Source organism: Chelmon rostratus, chromosome 2 (assembly GCF_017976325.1).
Source record: "Chelmon rostratus isolate fCheRos1 chromosome 2, fCheRos1.pri, whole genome shotgun sequence".
NCBI classification, from domain to species: domain Eukaryota; kingdom Metazoa; phylum Chordata; class Actinopteri; order Chaetodontiformes; family Chaetodontidae; genus Chelmon; species Chelmon rostratus.
In genome coordinates this window covers 29281129-29296211 of record NC_055659.1, presented here as the reverse complement: position 1 = coordinate 29296211, position 15083 = coordinate 29281129, and the positions used below count along the sequence as shown (strand labels likewise).

At 43.3% G+C, this 15083-nt stretch overlaps 1 protein-coding gene across 2 annotated transcripts in view; it reads left to right on the top strand.

Moving 5' to 3' along the window:
* setd5 (SET domain containing 5) overlaps positions 1–14687 on the top strand; it is a 31877-nt gene extending 17190 nt beyond the window's left edge. Inside the window, exons 4-24 of one of the 2 annotated variants that reach the window (XM_041955585.1) lie at positions 265–497; positions 1073–1131; positions 1228–1415; positions 1617–1655; positions 1764–2054; positions 2265–2413; positions 2557–2674; positions 2772–2881; positions 3227–3476; positions 3716–3799; positions 3910–4071; positions 4165–4527; positions 4636–4896; positions 5368–5485; positions 5760–5989; positions 7370–7426; positions 7538–8023; positions 10719–11002; positions 11156–11277; positions 11377–11465; positions 12067–14687. In XM_041955585.1, coding sequence (XP_041811519.1) covers positions 265–497; positions 1073–1131; positions 1228–1415; positions 1617–1655; positions 1764–2054; positions 2265–2413; positions 2557–2674; positions 2772–2881; positions 3227–3476; positions 3716–3799; positions 3910–4071; positions 4165–4527; positions 4636–4896; positions 5368–5485; positions 5760–5989; positions 7370–7426; positions 7538–8023; positions 10719–11002; positions 11156–11277; positions 11377–11465; positions 12067–12639 — 4266 coding nt within the window. In that variant the 3' untranslated portion in view covers positions 12640–14687. Of the gene's footprint in view, positions 1–234; positions 498–1072; positions 1132–1227; positions 1416–1616; positions 1656–1763; positions 2055–2264; positions 2414–2556; positions 2675–2771; positions 2882–3226; positions 3477–3715; positions 3800–3909; positions 4072–4164; positions 4528–4635; positions 4897–5367; positions 5486–5759; positions 5990–7369; positions 7427–7537; positions 8024–10718; positions 11003–11155; positions 11278–11376; positions 11466–12066 lie in introns of both variants that reach the window. The other variant, XM_041955576.1, reaches the window with a different exon arrangement.
* Positions 14688–15083: the final 396 nt, after the last annotated feature.

The following is a 15083-nucleotide window of genomic DNA, read 5'->3' as shown; positions in this document are numbered from 1 at the left end:
TAATCTTTTCAAGTTCTGTGTTCTATTGAAATAGAACAGTAAGAGTAAAACTAAGGATTGGTGGTGCTTCTGGTTTGATTAAATACATGAATGTCTATCCTACTAGTCTTCTGTAACCACAAACTACTTCCGTTATTAACAGCTGTACTGTTTCACATACCTGTTTTTTTGCCCTCATTTTCATTCGTCTCCATTTTCCGTTTCCCTTTTTGCCTGAACACCCGTTGTTTGAAGATGCAACAGTCTTCCGTTGTGTGTTGTCAGGATCACAACTATGGCGCGCCCCCTCCCCCCACCCCACCCGCCTCCCCGCTCTCTCAAACCATCATTCCCCGCATGGATCTCAACGGCGTGGTACGCGGCTCCCGCTATCACGAAACTACTGAGGACAACTCAGCAGACAGCGACAGCTCCTCAGAGGAGGATGGGGCTGTGGCCAGCTGGTGTCACTGCAGCCTGACGCCGGACGGCCTGCTCATCAAATGTGACAACTGCAGGTGAGAGATGAAAAACCTGCCCAGTCTGAATCCTGGAGCATAAGTTCTATCTGCTGTAGCAGGTGCAAGACCTTCCAAACTGTCTTGGAAATTTAAAAGAAAGAACAGTGAAGTGCAGCAAGAGCAGTACACGTTTGAAGGACTAATTATTAGATATTTTATAGTGTCAAACTTAAAATTCTGGTATTGTCACCACACTACAAGATGTTGTGAAACCCTTCACAACTGTCATTTTTCAAAAGTGAGGAGTCTTCTAGTTAGTGTCCTCTGTCCATTTGTCAGATGCATAATTCAAATTTAAAATGTCTTGTTTGTTTCTAAACCTCGAAATCCTCAAACTTCAATATAGTTCTCAAAAAGGTTAGCCTAGCAGAATGCACTGCCGTTTTCAAAGCTCAGCCAGATTGTTTAGTTATGTGCTGACCTTTTAGTCTGTTAAGCAATTTTGTTGCTACGATCGGCTGATTGGCCATTGTCACAAGCTTTGCAACGATTATTTGAATTCATGTTTTACATTTGAATTATGCCCATTTTACATTATGTGCTGATGTGTTTTATTGCCTTTTTTGTTACAGGGGACTCGACAGGAGGAAAGGAGCAGAAGGCCAACACAGAAAAACAGAAAATGTCTCAGGTACATTGTCTATAGTAATTTGCACAGTGCATTATAGATAAATAATTAATTTCCCCATGTTATCTGATGATTTATTTACTTTGGATTTTTTTGTAGCTGGAGAGAGCAGTGCCACTGAGAGTGGGGATGAAGAGGTGTCGCCTTCCACTATCTCCTACACTGCTACCCAGCATACACCAACCAGCATCAAACTTACTGTCAACCGGGTCAAAAGGAGTAAATCCAAAAAGAGGAAGAAGAGTACAGAGAAGGCCCGTGGAACGCCAAAGGGCAAGAAGGTCAAGGTATACAAACTGTAGAGAAACACAGTGGAATTAGTGTGGATCCAGCAAAAAAGTGAATTGACAGATTAAAGAAGTTGATAATCGCTAGGCCCAAAGCCCAATCTGGAACTTTTCTGCTACAAGCTTGCCACATTAAGAATACCTTTTGTTTTTGATTTGAGAATTGTCATTACTTAACTTCCTTAATTTTCTTTCTTTCAGGCTTTCAGAGAGGGTTCTCGGAAGTCCATGAGGATGAAGGTACCTGGTGTTGTTAAATTATGCTTCACTCAGTTCTATAAGCCTCATGCTTCTCCTTTACCGTAAAGAAAACTCCTGTCAAAATCTGCTCTCTTTTCTTCTGTCTAGAACTCAACAACTGAGGCTAATGTTTTGGATGAGAACACAGCAGAGGGTTGGGAGAGCAGGATCCGCCAGTGGACGGACCAGTATGAGGAGGCTCTGGCCAACCAGTATAGCGCTGATGTCCAGACACTTCTCCAGCTTCACCGCACTGCCAGCACCACCGTCTCAAAGGCTGAGAGCGGCACCGCAACTCCTCCTTCCACCACACAGATCCACGCCTCAATTGACGCCATGGACACCATAAACCGTACTGAGCTGGCCTGCAACAACACAGTGCTGGGCTCACAGATGCAGGTCAGCCAGAGTCCTGATCCAAACTCACTCTCATTGCACTTTGGGACCAAACAATATATTGATTCAACTCAAATATCAAAATGCGTGCATGCGTGGCAGTAGCATTGCAAAAGATGCAATGACGCAGCAATTAGCCAATATTAATTAAGGCCATAATAACATCATGTACACCATTTAACGGAATGATGAAATGTAATTTACTGTTTGTAGCTCCAGTTGGGGCGGGTAACGCGGGTTCAGAAACACAGGAAGATCCTCCGAGCAGCCAAGAACTTGGAACCTGACACACTCATCATTGAATATCGGGGAAAGGTCATGCTCAAACAACAATTTGAAGTCAACGGGCACTTCTTCAAAAAGTAAGAGATCATGATATATATATTTGTGTTAATAGACTACTGTGCTATATATACATTTAGTATTTGGGTCCACACACAGCTGGATTCCAGTGTTGTTTCACCTGTATGTTGCTTTTGATACCGTTGTCATCATATTTTTCCAGACCCTACCCATTTGTGCTGTTCTACTCAAAGTTTAATGATGTAGAGATGTGTGTTGACGCAAGGACCTTTGGAAATGATGCACGTTTCATCAGGAGGTCATGTACACCCAATGCAGAGGTCAGCCACCAAGCTTCTTTAACATCTCAGTGCTTGCTGTTGCTTTTTTTTGTTTGTTTGTTTTATTCAACTAAGATGCATGTTTTCCCTTTTCCAGGTTCGTCATATGATTGCTGAGGGCATGATCCATCTGTGTATCTACGCCGTTGGTCAAATCACAAAGGATGCTGAGGTCACCATTGGATTTGACTACGAGTTTAATAGCTGGTCAGTACTGCTCCTCAACCCATATCTGTCTTCCCACCTGCCTTTAAACCAGACATTAGAAAGCCTCCATCCATGAAAGCAACACAGGTCAAATCCAACCATCCATGCAACATTTACATCAAGTGCATTAATGCTAATGGTCCAATTCCTGACTCAAAACAGTACATACAGTACAGTACATATTAATGCAACCAAGTTGGTATCAGGAGTGATGCAGGTATTAAATTTGCTTTGGTTTACTTAAAAACTGTTGGTTAAGCATGTTGCTTCTACAGAGTGTCTTGTGTTCCAGCCTGTGGTATTTTCTCCCATGTAATCTTCTTCTCTTTCATACCAAATCATTAGTAATTACAAAGTGGACTGTGCCTGCCATAAGGGCAATCAGAACTGCCCGGTGCAGAAGCACAACCTGAGCCCCAGGGAGAGCTTGTTGAGTCCCCCCTCCCTGCCACCTCCCTCCCCTCCGGTTGGTGCTGAGACCCGACGGCGAAAAGCCCGGAGAAGAGAGCTGGAGGGCTGCCTCGCGGGTGACAGTAACCAGACCTTGGATCAGCACCAGGATGCCAAAGAACTGCAGGGGAATAGTGACACAGAGGTGTGTTTGCGTGTGCGTGCATGTGTGAGTGGCTGGCTGGCTAAGATGAAGTGATCTTCCAAATAAATCTGTATTTCAGTGATGTTAAACACCAAAATCAGTCTTAAGATGCCATCCAATATCAAAGCCTGAAAACTGGGCTTGTCCTTATTTTAAGAAAACAAATGCTTGCCAAACATAGCTTGTTCTTTCTGCTGGGTAAGATGTTTTCCTCATCTACTGCTTGTCTATGCCATTAGGAGAGACTGCTGGATGATGTAAAGGTGGAAGAGGGAGAGGATGGAGAGGTGGATGAAAATGGGGTCGCCATCTCCAATAAGAGAGTACGTTATTTTAAATATTTTAATAATAATTTGAAATGACTAAATGTTTCAGGTAATTCTCTGACACTGCCTGTGTAATTCCCCTCCTGTGTTTCTGCCTATTCATGCAGACATGTAACAGCCTGGAAAGGAGGCGGAGGAGAGTTGGAGGGTCAGAGATAAAGGAGGAGGGTGTGGAAACTGAAGATGGGGCAGGAACCCCTGCAGGGAACACCCCCATACCCCACAACACTGGAGTTGGGGTCAGCACACGACGCACCACCTACGTTATGGTGAGTGAGGGAAATCAAATAGTTTCATCCGTATCTGTGATTCAGTCTTTGTCACATCTTTGTAATCGATTCTGTTTATTCCTTTTCTTACAGGAAGCACCATCTATTGAAGAAAAGACCTCATTACCCAACCTGCCTGCCCCGGTTGCTCCCCCTAAACCTACACGACCTACCAAGCCTCGGCCCAAAAGTCGGATTTCTCGCTACCGGTCAAGCTCGTCCCAGCGCGCCCGGCGCCAGCGTCAAACCCTCGCCCAACAGGCGGCAGCAGCAATGGCAGGAACACAGTCATCAGCTGATCAGGGTGCTGCTCTGGACGAGGAGGGATCTCAGGGCCCATATGGTGCTGAACATGGCCACGGAGAGAGCAGTCTGGGTGGTCATCTCCTAGATGGAGATGGCCAGGGTCTGAACTGCATAAATAGAGGCAATTTGCGCTACCCCAAGACCAAGAAGGTTAGAGGACATTTAGCAATTGTAGTCAAGCTTTCCAATTCATATTTGTTATTTTGTAGAGTCCATGCAAAGGCAGACTTGATCATTAATGTTTGTCTTTGCTCTCAGTACCTGGTGACAGAGTGGTTGAATGACAAGGTCCCTGCAGGGGAGAAGGTCCACCAAGAGGTGCCTGTTGAGCGCCCACTGCGGATAACCACTGACCCCACGGTGCTGGCCACCACCCTCAACATGCTGCCAGGCCTCTCCCATTCATCGCTCATCTGCACCGCACCCAGACACTACGTCCGCTTCGGCTCCCCCTTCAACCCTGAGCGACGCCGGCCCCGCCCACTTCAAATGGACGGCACTTATGGCTGCTACAAGAAGGTGAGAGATGCAGCAAAGTGTTATAGAAGGAATATATGTAAATAAAAAACATGAATTTGGTTGTCCTTGCCAAATCAACATTGAGTGCTAGGGCTGTTAAAAGCCTGTTTGCAGGTCATTCATCGAAAGCTGAATACAGTTGAATATAACACTCATTAATTCCATTTTAAGTCGTTCCAAGTATTTTTTTTTTTGTAATTGTACCTTAAATTGATCTAAAATTAATTGCACTTGTCAATAAAGAATACATGTGACTTTGACCCACCCTGTATCATAAAATATCAAATCTTTTCCTCCAACTTCTTTTATAAACCTCAAGAATTTTAGGAGGTATTAAGTTGAGTTCAATGAATACTTTTTGTAAGTGTAAATAAGCTTATCTAGAGTAGTCTTGAAATCTAAAACAAATGTTTTGTCAAATGTCAAGTGTTTAAGTTGTTGTATGCCAACATTACTGTTGTTTTGATGCAGAGATGGATAAAGCAGCTGGAGGATGAGAGCTGTTCTGCCAGCGTGGAGGATGGCACAGAGTCCACCTCCTCCCAGCAAAGTACCAGTAGCAGATCCACCCCCAACCCCCTGTCCAGCGGTACGTACATCACCTCCATCTGGATGACTCATTTACTGCTGCGAATCAAACAACTATAGATCAGAACGAAGCAGCTTGGTGGTAGTATTACTAAAAATACAACTAAATGCAGGGTGTTTTTCATGTCACTGCAGTCCAGATACAAGTATTTAATATTTTACTGTTGTAACCATTCTGATCATGTGTTTCTATACCTTGTTAATACTGGAAGTGTATTCTTGTTTTTTTCAACTCACTTGGAATTTCTCCACATTTTACTCTTTTAAAATCACAGAACTCAATGCACCATTTAAAAAGCGGCGCTTCAAGTATACGGCGGAGACAACACCAGCACCCTCAGACCATCTGCTTCGCCCACTGTCACCCATCACCCCACCGCTCCCAGAGGACTCCCTCCACCCGCTGCTCCACAACCCCTGTGGCTCCTTATTGCCCAATGGCCTGGCCTACTCACCCATGCCCTCGCTTCCCGCCAGTCGCTGCAACACACCGCTGCAATTTGAAGTAAGGGCCCAATCCCATCAACACCTAGATAAACAATTTGGTTGACTGAGCTGTTACTCTACCATTTTTTTATTTTAGACATTGCACACAAGTGTCATGTGCACAATCTAGAGGAACATCCACCTCAGACAGGTTGTTCCCCTATAGGCAGATAGCAATACAGTGCACCCAGAAAGTATTCACAGCTGTTCACTTTTTCTACATGTTGGTTATTTGGTTATGTTAAAGTCATTTTTCCCTCAAAATTCTACACACAACACCCCATTATGACAACATGAAAAAAGTGTTTTTTAATGTTAGCAAATTTATTTAAAATAAACTAAGAAATCACATGTACATAAGTATTCACAGCCTTTGCTCAATACTTTGTTGATTACAGCCTCTAGTCTTTTTGAGTGTGATGCCACATGCTCGGCTCACCTACCTTTGGGCAGTTTCGCCCATTCCTCTTTGCAGCACCTCTCAAGCTCCATCAGGTTGGATGTGAAGTATTGGTGCACAGCCATTTTCATATCTCTCCAGAGATGTTCAATCAGATTCAGGTCTGGGCTCTGGATGGGCCACTCAAGGACATTCACAGAGTTGTCCTGAAGCCACTGCTTTGATATCTTGGCTGTGTGATTAGGGTCATTGTCCTGCTGAAAGATGAACCGTCGCCCCAGGCCACTGTGCTCATTGGGACCTTCAAAGAAGGAGACATTTTTCTGTACCCTTCCCCACATTTGCCACAGGCGGACTCCAATTAAGCTGTAGGAACATCTCAATGATGATCAGTGGAAACAGGATGCACCTGAGCTCAATTTTGAACTTCGTGGCAAAGGCTGTGAATACTTATGTACATGTGATTTCTTAGTTTTTTCATTTTTAATACATTTTATTTAAAACTAAAAAAAAAAAAACGTTTTTCACATTGTCATTATGGGGTATTCTGAAAAAAATGAATTTAATCCATTTTGTAATAAGGCTGTAGCATAACCAAATGTGAAAAAAGTGGAGTGCTGTGAATACTTCCAGGGTGCACTGTATATAGTAAGGGTTAATTTCAGCATAACGTTAACGTGCAACTGAGAGATTCAAGTCAGTTAATTCAATCCTCCCCCCGCACTGTATTTAGTGTTTGTAATTATACAAAATTGTATCTGGGGAGCATTGTTAATCATTGAGTATAAACTACTGTTTGTATGCAAATTAACCTTTTGGTGCTTGACATAATTAAATCTTCATTATGGGTTAAACACAGACAAGAACTACTAGACTACAACACCAACACACCAATGAAACTTAATTTGCTGTTAATGCACCTGGGCAGATTGTCCAAATATAATTAATGTTTGTGGAGTTTAAATATAGCCTATATATAGCCTTTGCTTTTCTCTCTAGAACATATCATCTCCTGAGGCGTCTCCAGTTCACCGGCCAGAGTCCATCTCTCCTGAGGTATATTCCCATCTCTCTGCCACTAACTCTTCTAATACGAACAGTTAAGTGCTATTAACTGCTGACTTCTCTCTCAAATTTGTCAAATTAACTGAACTCTCCCTTTGTCAGCCATGTCTTCAGACAGACTTTGACATCCCTCGGCCTCAGTTCCCGGATCTGTCACTCCCCTCCAGCTTGGAGAGCCCTGCGGCTGTGACCTCAGATGACTTTTCCCTTCCTGGAGGCCCCTCAGGCCATGATTCCCAGGGCCCATCCTCTCTAGGGACCAGTTCCCTAAACCCAGTGTCCTGTCCTTCCTCAGACCTACCCCCCCAAAACAGGGAGCAGGCCTTCAGGACAGAGTTCAACCTCATATACACCTGCTCCCCCCTCAACGCAAACCTGGGAAACCCTGTGGCCACAGACCGCCGACTCTCCCAGTCAGAAGGTGGCTTCTCCCCCGCAGAGTCCTTCCACAGTTCCATGAGTGGCCAGGGGCTGCTGGGAGATGTGGGCCTCGGCTCCATGTCACCATACAGCGAGCCTCATTATGGGGGAGGCTATCCAGATAGTGGCACACCTCCTCACACCAGCAACCCACCACAAAAGAAGAAGGCAAGTTCTCCACATCTTAATGATAAGAATGTGAAAACTGTTTTGTAATAGGATTTTTTTTAGGTAAATTTTTAAGGTGTCTCATCTGTTCTTTTCAAGCACGAATGACTTATGAGTGTGGTATGTGCAAACTGAAAAGCCAAACCTCATGATGTGCTTCTCCCCTTGCTCTGTGTTTGCCCGTTGACTGTCTTAAATATATCAATTGGTCCCTTGTGTCAGGTGGTCAAATCCAAAAGCAACAAGCGTTTAAAGAAACATATTTAACAATTTTATGTGTATATCTGAAATGATTTCGACTATGTAGCTTTGTCCCTTCCTCCCCTTCCCTCCCCCTCCTCTCCCTCAGTGTCCTTCCTCCCCCTCGTTGCTCCTTGACACTTTTTGCCAAGTCTCTCTTCCACTTTTCTTCCAAGGCAGAGGGCCAACCAGCATACCATTAGTCTGCTGACAGGGAAGCCAGATTACCAGGCTATAGCTGTAAGAAGTGAATACAAGCCAGTACAAAATATGGTGAATATTCTCCCTACAACTACATCTTTAGAAGTGTGCATGTAAATATTGTTTCTTTGCATCTGCATACAACACCCACCCCATGCTCCGACAGCTCCGTCCCTTCCCCTCCTCCAAACCTACATTGAGCTACGACGTTATAGTTTTGAGCAGGAGTTTTAAGTTATGCCATTTCAGTCAAATTCATTGAAGTGTGTAAAGGTTCATCCATTGCCTTCAACATAAGAGGCAGATGGTTCATGAATTCTCATGACGGTGTTGAGATGAAGCCCATGTGTCTCTGCTCCATCTCATCCTTGGCTCTTTTCAAACTGTGATCCAGTGCTAATAAAAGCAAGGCTAAATTTACCAATGTGGTTTACAGCAACAAAGCATGCAATATTACAAGGCACTATGGGAAAGTTCTGAGGCTCAGGGCAAATTGAGCATCCTCCAAATGGATGTTCCTGGGAGTTTTCTATGTAAAGATTTATTTGTCACGACCCAGTAAATGTAATGTTAAGTGGAGCTAACAGGTTTATGCAGCTGGTCACATCACATAGTCACATAGTAGAAATACTATGTACTAAGTACTGCATTTGAAAAATCAGTGGTCGCTGCTAGCAATGTTGGTCTAGAACTCATCATGTCAGACATGCCAAGAAAATATTAATATTCTCACTGTCACTCAGATTTTATTATTCAGAATTAGCTTGAAGTGACTCAAGTTTAGCCATAATTGGGTCAGTTGACCCATCTAGGCAGCAGAGCAAAAACTTAATACGTCAAAGAATTATTTTTGTAGTTCCTTCCATTAGCTCTGTCAGTTGAAATAACACTGTTCTCCACATCGTAGTAAGCACTGCTGAAATTCTGAGATTTGGTGATATTGTTGAAAATGGTACCAATGGCACCAAACACACAAGCAGTCACATTGTAGACAAGTCAATAGATTAGCCAGATAATCTAAAATAAGGGTAAAACTGAAAGTGAGCAAACGTTAAATGTTGCCAATACCCCCTTATTGCACAGTAAAATAAACAGGAGTGTTAACAGCTGCAGAATCACAAAGTCACTCTGTGAACTTAAGTGGATGTTTACAGTGGCCAATTTGGATAATAATTTTACTTTCATCTTCTCTTAATTAAGTTCATTGTAATTAACAGGAGCTTTTCTGAAACAGACAACCAATCAAAAACCGCATTGATAAACAACTGTACCAGCATGCTAAACTTTGGTTTGACCTGGTAGGCTCACAGAAAACATGTATGGTGGCTAGTTCTCACAGAGTTTACCAGAAGACAGATACTGTGTATTGTGAATATCTGACTCATGGAAAATGTATAACAAAAAGCCACTGACAAGTACAGTAGGACATTCTTAGTAACGTGTCCACTGAAGACTACATTTATATTTAGTACTTTGTGGTTATTTCAGACCCTGACTTCTAGTCCTCATGACGACACAGCTGCTTATGCAGTCTCCCTTCTATGTAATTTTATGCCATTGCAAGGATGCAGGCAAGAGCCATCCGTGTGGTCATCATCCCCCTCCCCTGCCTCTTTCATATACCCCCGTTCCCACAAGCCTTTTCTGTGTCATGACGACATTAAGCTGGGATGAGTGCCCTCATTCTCATTGTTAATAGTGGAAATGTGTGTGTATATGTTGTGTGTGTGTGTGTGTGTGTGTGTGTGTTCAGACTTTCTGTGGATGTTGATATGAGTGTTTGTGTAGTTGTTGTTTCAGCGTGGTTGCATCATTGCGTGGTGCATTTAAAGTTGCCTGCTCTTTCGTCAAAGCTTTGGATGCTGTATGTTACTAACAGTGCATTCAGAACACACAAACTGTGATCTGCCGTATGCTGTATTGAGCCCTTCTCATGACAAGAAGTAATGGACTGGAACAAAAGCAGATGCATTCAGTGTCATTTTCATGTAAAAGGTAACTTCCGTGGTGATTAAGGTGTGTTCTTCTTTCTGTCACATTGAATAGTTGTAAAAACTCTTTCCAGGTGAGTCCTCTCTGGTGTGGTGCATGCGGTCTGCCCATCACTCAGTTTTGGTGAATGATGTGATTCAGTCAGCGGCCCAACATCAGTGTGAATGACAAGAAGTTGTACATTAAACCTGCACATCAGACTGTGTGACAGTCCTTCAACAACGGGTGTTTAACAGCTCTTCTCCTCCCTCTGCTGCTTCAGGTGTCTTTGCTGGAGTACCGTAAGAGGAAGCAGGGAAGTGGACGAGACTCAGAGCCAGTCGGGATCAGCTCATCTTTGGGCAGCACCCCCACCCGGCCTGGCTCCCACTACATCCAGGACTCCCATCATCCCCTTTCCCATCAGCAGATGCAGCCCCCTGCCTCCCCACACAGCTCCTTCCCTTCCTCAGCACACATGTCCATCCCACAGATAGAGGAGGTCAGTCCTCCAGACCACCAGGGCTCATCAGTGCAGTCCAGACGGCAGGACAGCAGCAACCAGTGGTGAGAGGCCCTGAATGATGGCTCACTAAATTTAAGGCACCTTTCAGTACATGTCACATCAGCAGGAAGTTGTAATGTTTTAAAAGCTGTCTGATAATGAAGTGGATAGTAGTGTTGACTGGCAGATGACCTTTGGATTTGGATTTTTCCAAGGATGGTCCCCACTACTGTTGAACGTCTAAGGGAAGGTCAGGGGGTTCTGGAGCGAGTACTCAGAAGCATCAAGATGGAGCGGAATTACAAGAGGAATGATGGATCAGCAGAGAAGGAATCTGGTATGAAGACAATATGGATAAGTAAACATACAGCAATATATGTTAACGATAGCATGTTTTTGTCAGTGCTGGAGTCGAGAATCCTGTCTGTGTTTGCAGATACAGATCGATATGAGGTGCAGGCAGTGTCCATGGCTTCTCCCATGAAGAGTCCACACAGATACAGTCCATCTGTGTACTCACACCAGGTATTCTGGACCTCTATCATTTGTTCCCCAAACACCAGTGTCCAGACAGTTTGTTTGTGACAGTGATGTTACTATACAAGCTGCCTGATGACCATTTGCCTACTTGAGTGTTTCTGTGTTGTGATTTGTATTCAAGATAGACTCAATTTCATTAATCAAATAAATCTTCAGGGCCTTTTGGTGGCACTTTAATTTGAATTTGATATGTTACCCATGATACCAGGCCATTGCGGCATTTAAATCACGTGGAGGTAATTAGCAGGTTTTGACCTACAACATGCACATTCAGTGGCAATCCTCCATTTTTCTGAAGGCCCACACCAGTAAACACATCATAAATATGATAATATGATAAATATATTTATTATTATACATCATTATATTGTAATTGTAAAATTATTTTACATATTTTCGTATTCACTCTTTAAATGAAACTTACTGTTAGTTAGCAGCTTCAGGCACCATCTTGATTTGTCCAATAGCATGAATGCCTTTGTCATGGGAATCTTTCACAGCATTTCTTTCTATTCCATGTGACATGAAATGCAGCCTTACAAATATGTCAGTCACAAAAGAATGAATGTTTTTTGTGTGTCTTCAGTCATCAGAAAGCCACCGGCAGACGGACAGCCCCTCGTTCCTCCAGCAAACCTCCAACTCTCCATTCCGGGGTTCCTATAGTCCCTCGTCAGGCCAGAGCCTCTACCCACGCATCGCCTCCTCTCACCCGGGACTGTCCCAGGACCATCCTCCATCCTCCTATCCCAGTCACAACCCCACCACAACCTCGTCCTCAGACTCCAGGCTGCCAGTGGGCCCTCTACACCAGCAGAGTGGCAGCAGTAATGTGGATGGAGGCCACAGCTACAGCAACAGCCACTTAAAAGCGAGCCTTTTGAACAGCAGCGGCCTGGTGGGGACTCCCACCCCAGGACCCAGGGCCCATGGGCAGACTAAAATGGACTCTGGCGCCCAGGCCTCCAGAGGGAGTCAGCAGCAGGCATCTCGCAGCCTGAAGTCAGGCAGTCCGGGCCAGACGGCGCTACAGGCCGGCCCCAGGCTGCTGTCAGCCTCCGGACCGACACACTACCCGCAGCGAGGGACAAGCCTCAGTCAGTTCCAGCACTCCCCTCTCCAGGGACCTGGAGTAAGGACACAGTCAGGAAGCTTTTAGGACCTTGTTCAAGTGTGTGTATGTGTGAGTGAGTGTGTGCGCGTGAGTGTGTACGAAGCTGCGTACCTCCTCGACCCCTAAAGCTGCAGTGAAATGGAGCTCAGGGAGTTTGAGGAGGGGAAATGTACAGACCTAAGAGGAGCAAAGACTTCTTTACAGATTTCTCTTTTTCTTATTTTCAGTCTTTTCTTTCTTTCTTTTCAGGATAAAAAAACAAATTACCACATTCTGCACAAAGCTAATCATTGACTTTCGACGTCATTATGGAATCAGTGGAAAAAGTGATTTGGATGACACATTCTGAAAAAAAAACAAAACAAATCACATGTAACTTGAAATTGTCCCCAGTGTTTCCTCTTGTGCCAGACTGTGCAAACAGGCTCTATAATGTCGGAAAGTTTAAACTTCCACACAAATGTCTGTACAAAGTTCTAAAAAGCTGTACATGTCATCATGGCACCCAGGTTGGATAAATGCTGAGATGCATATGTAACTGAAAGCAAGAGTTGTTTTATTTTATAAATTTTCTTTGGTCAGCGTTACTTTTTGATTTGGCGAGTGGCCGAGTCTGTGCTGCAGTAAATACGTGTTTGATTTGGAAAGGGGGAAATAATGAAAGCAAAGGCGACATGTTAATCATCCGTTCTAAAGATGCATTAGAGAGGCGGGGAGGAGGGGTTCTCCCTGGATAGGATCATTCCATGTGATTACCAGCTTCCGTGTTCTCTCACTAAACATGAAAACAGCCCTTCTTTTGTCGAGGTTCTCCGTCTTTTCCGGTGTTCTGTTGTTTTGGGTTCTCTTCTGTTCTCTCATCCCCACTGGACTGTATTGACTTCACATTAGGACTACTTCACTGTAGACTTCTGATATTGTACTTGAGACATACAGGTCTTATGAATCATGGTGCTGCATTCATGTTTTTTTCCAATAAATTTGAAATCCAGTTATGTTCCCCACATGTGGCTGGCTGCATTCATCTTGTCATTATATCACTTGAAATCAGTTTTGTTGTTTTTCTCCAAATTCATACTAATCATATATTGTAGTGATGGGTTGCAGGAACAAAATAAGAGAGACATAATTTCTAAGTTAAAATGTTTGGTTTGACTGTTTTATCCTGTAGAATATATATATATATATATATATGTATATATATATAGTTATTTTGTTTTTTTCCTGACCAATCCTTGCATTCCATGTGACGCCGAAGAAAACTGGGAAAGGGATCTCTGAGCGAGTGTTTGGATTGTTTAGAAAAACCTAGGTTAAAAAAAGCTGCTATGTTCTCCCGTGAGAGCTGCCTCCCTTTCCACAGAATGCTGTATTTTTGTTTTTCCTTTTAACTCTGATCCTCATAAACTGACTTGTAAGAAAGAGACAGTTCTCCTGACCGCAGCAGTGGGACCTCAAACCAACGTTAAGCTGACAGCTGGGCGGCAGCAGGAGTTGCCCTTTCCTCCCTCTGAGACTTTTGTTTTGGACCGAATGTGGAAAACAGCCACGTTTGTGTGGAAGACTTCACGGACCGAGGCCTGGTCATAAGGCTGGACCCTACCCACCACTACACCCCCCCTCCCCAGTCCACAAACAAACAGAAGGGTACTCATGTTACATGATTGTTTGACAAATTGAAAAAAAATTAAGTTGTGACCCAAAATTAACCAGCACCTTAAAAATGAAAAAAATACAACCTAAAAGACACAATAGGACAATATGTATGATTATGTGTACTTGTATAGAAAGAAATGTGATATAGACTTGTATGGAGAAAATATAGTACACTGAATTTATCGCATGATATTTGTTTTTAGGGTCTGAGTGACCAACTTTGTCAGATGGTTGGAAGCTAATCATTGGGTCTGTTCCTGGATTCCTCCAAAAACCAGACGCTGCATTCTTTTTGTTTTGTAAAGTTCATTCTGTTGGTTTGGTTTTATTTTTACACAGATCATAGTAGTAACTATTTCAATTGTTCCCCTCCACAAGGTTTAAAGAGCAAGAGATGTAATGCATTTTGATAATAAAATAATCATGATGGTAATGTATTTTGAAAACTACCATTGTGATGTCTCATTTGAGGAAGTCACTTGTATGTTTTGCACACATCACAGCAGCCCAAGCAGACTTCCAGTGTGTGGCTCTAGTTAATGGGCTTTTTATAGCTGCATTGCACGGCTTGATTTGAGCAGCAGAATGGATTTTTTAGGCCTCAGTGATGGGCCTCTAGTCTATACCCATGGGGTTTTGTTTTGTTATTGTTTTTTGCTTCTATTTGCTAATTACCAGGCTATGTTAAAAAACTGGTAACATTTCAGTGAAATTTAGTGGAAAGCTCATGTTTTGTCATTGAAACATAACAATAGACATCAAACTGAATGTCTTTTCTCTCTGGTGTATGAGGCCACAATTAATCAGACAAAGCAAAAAATCATATTAAATGT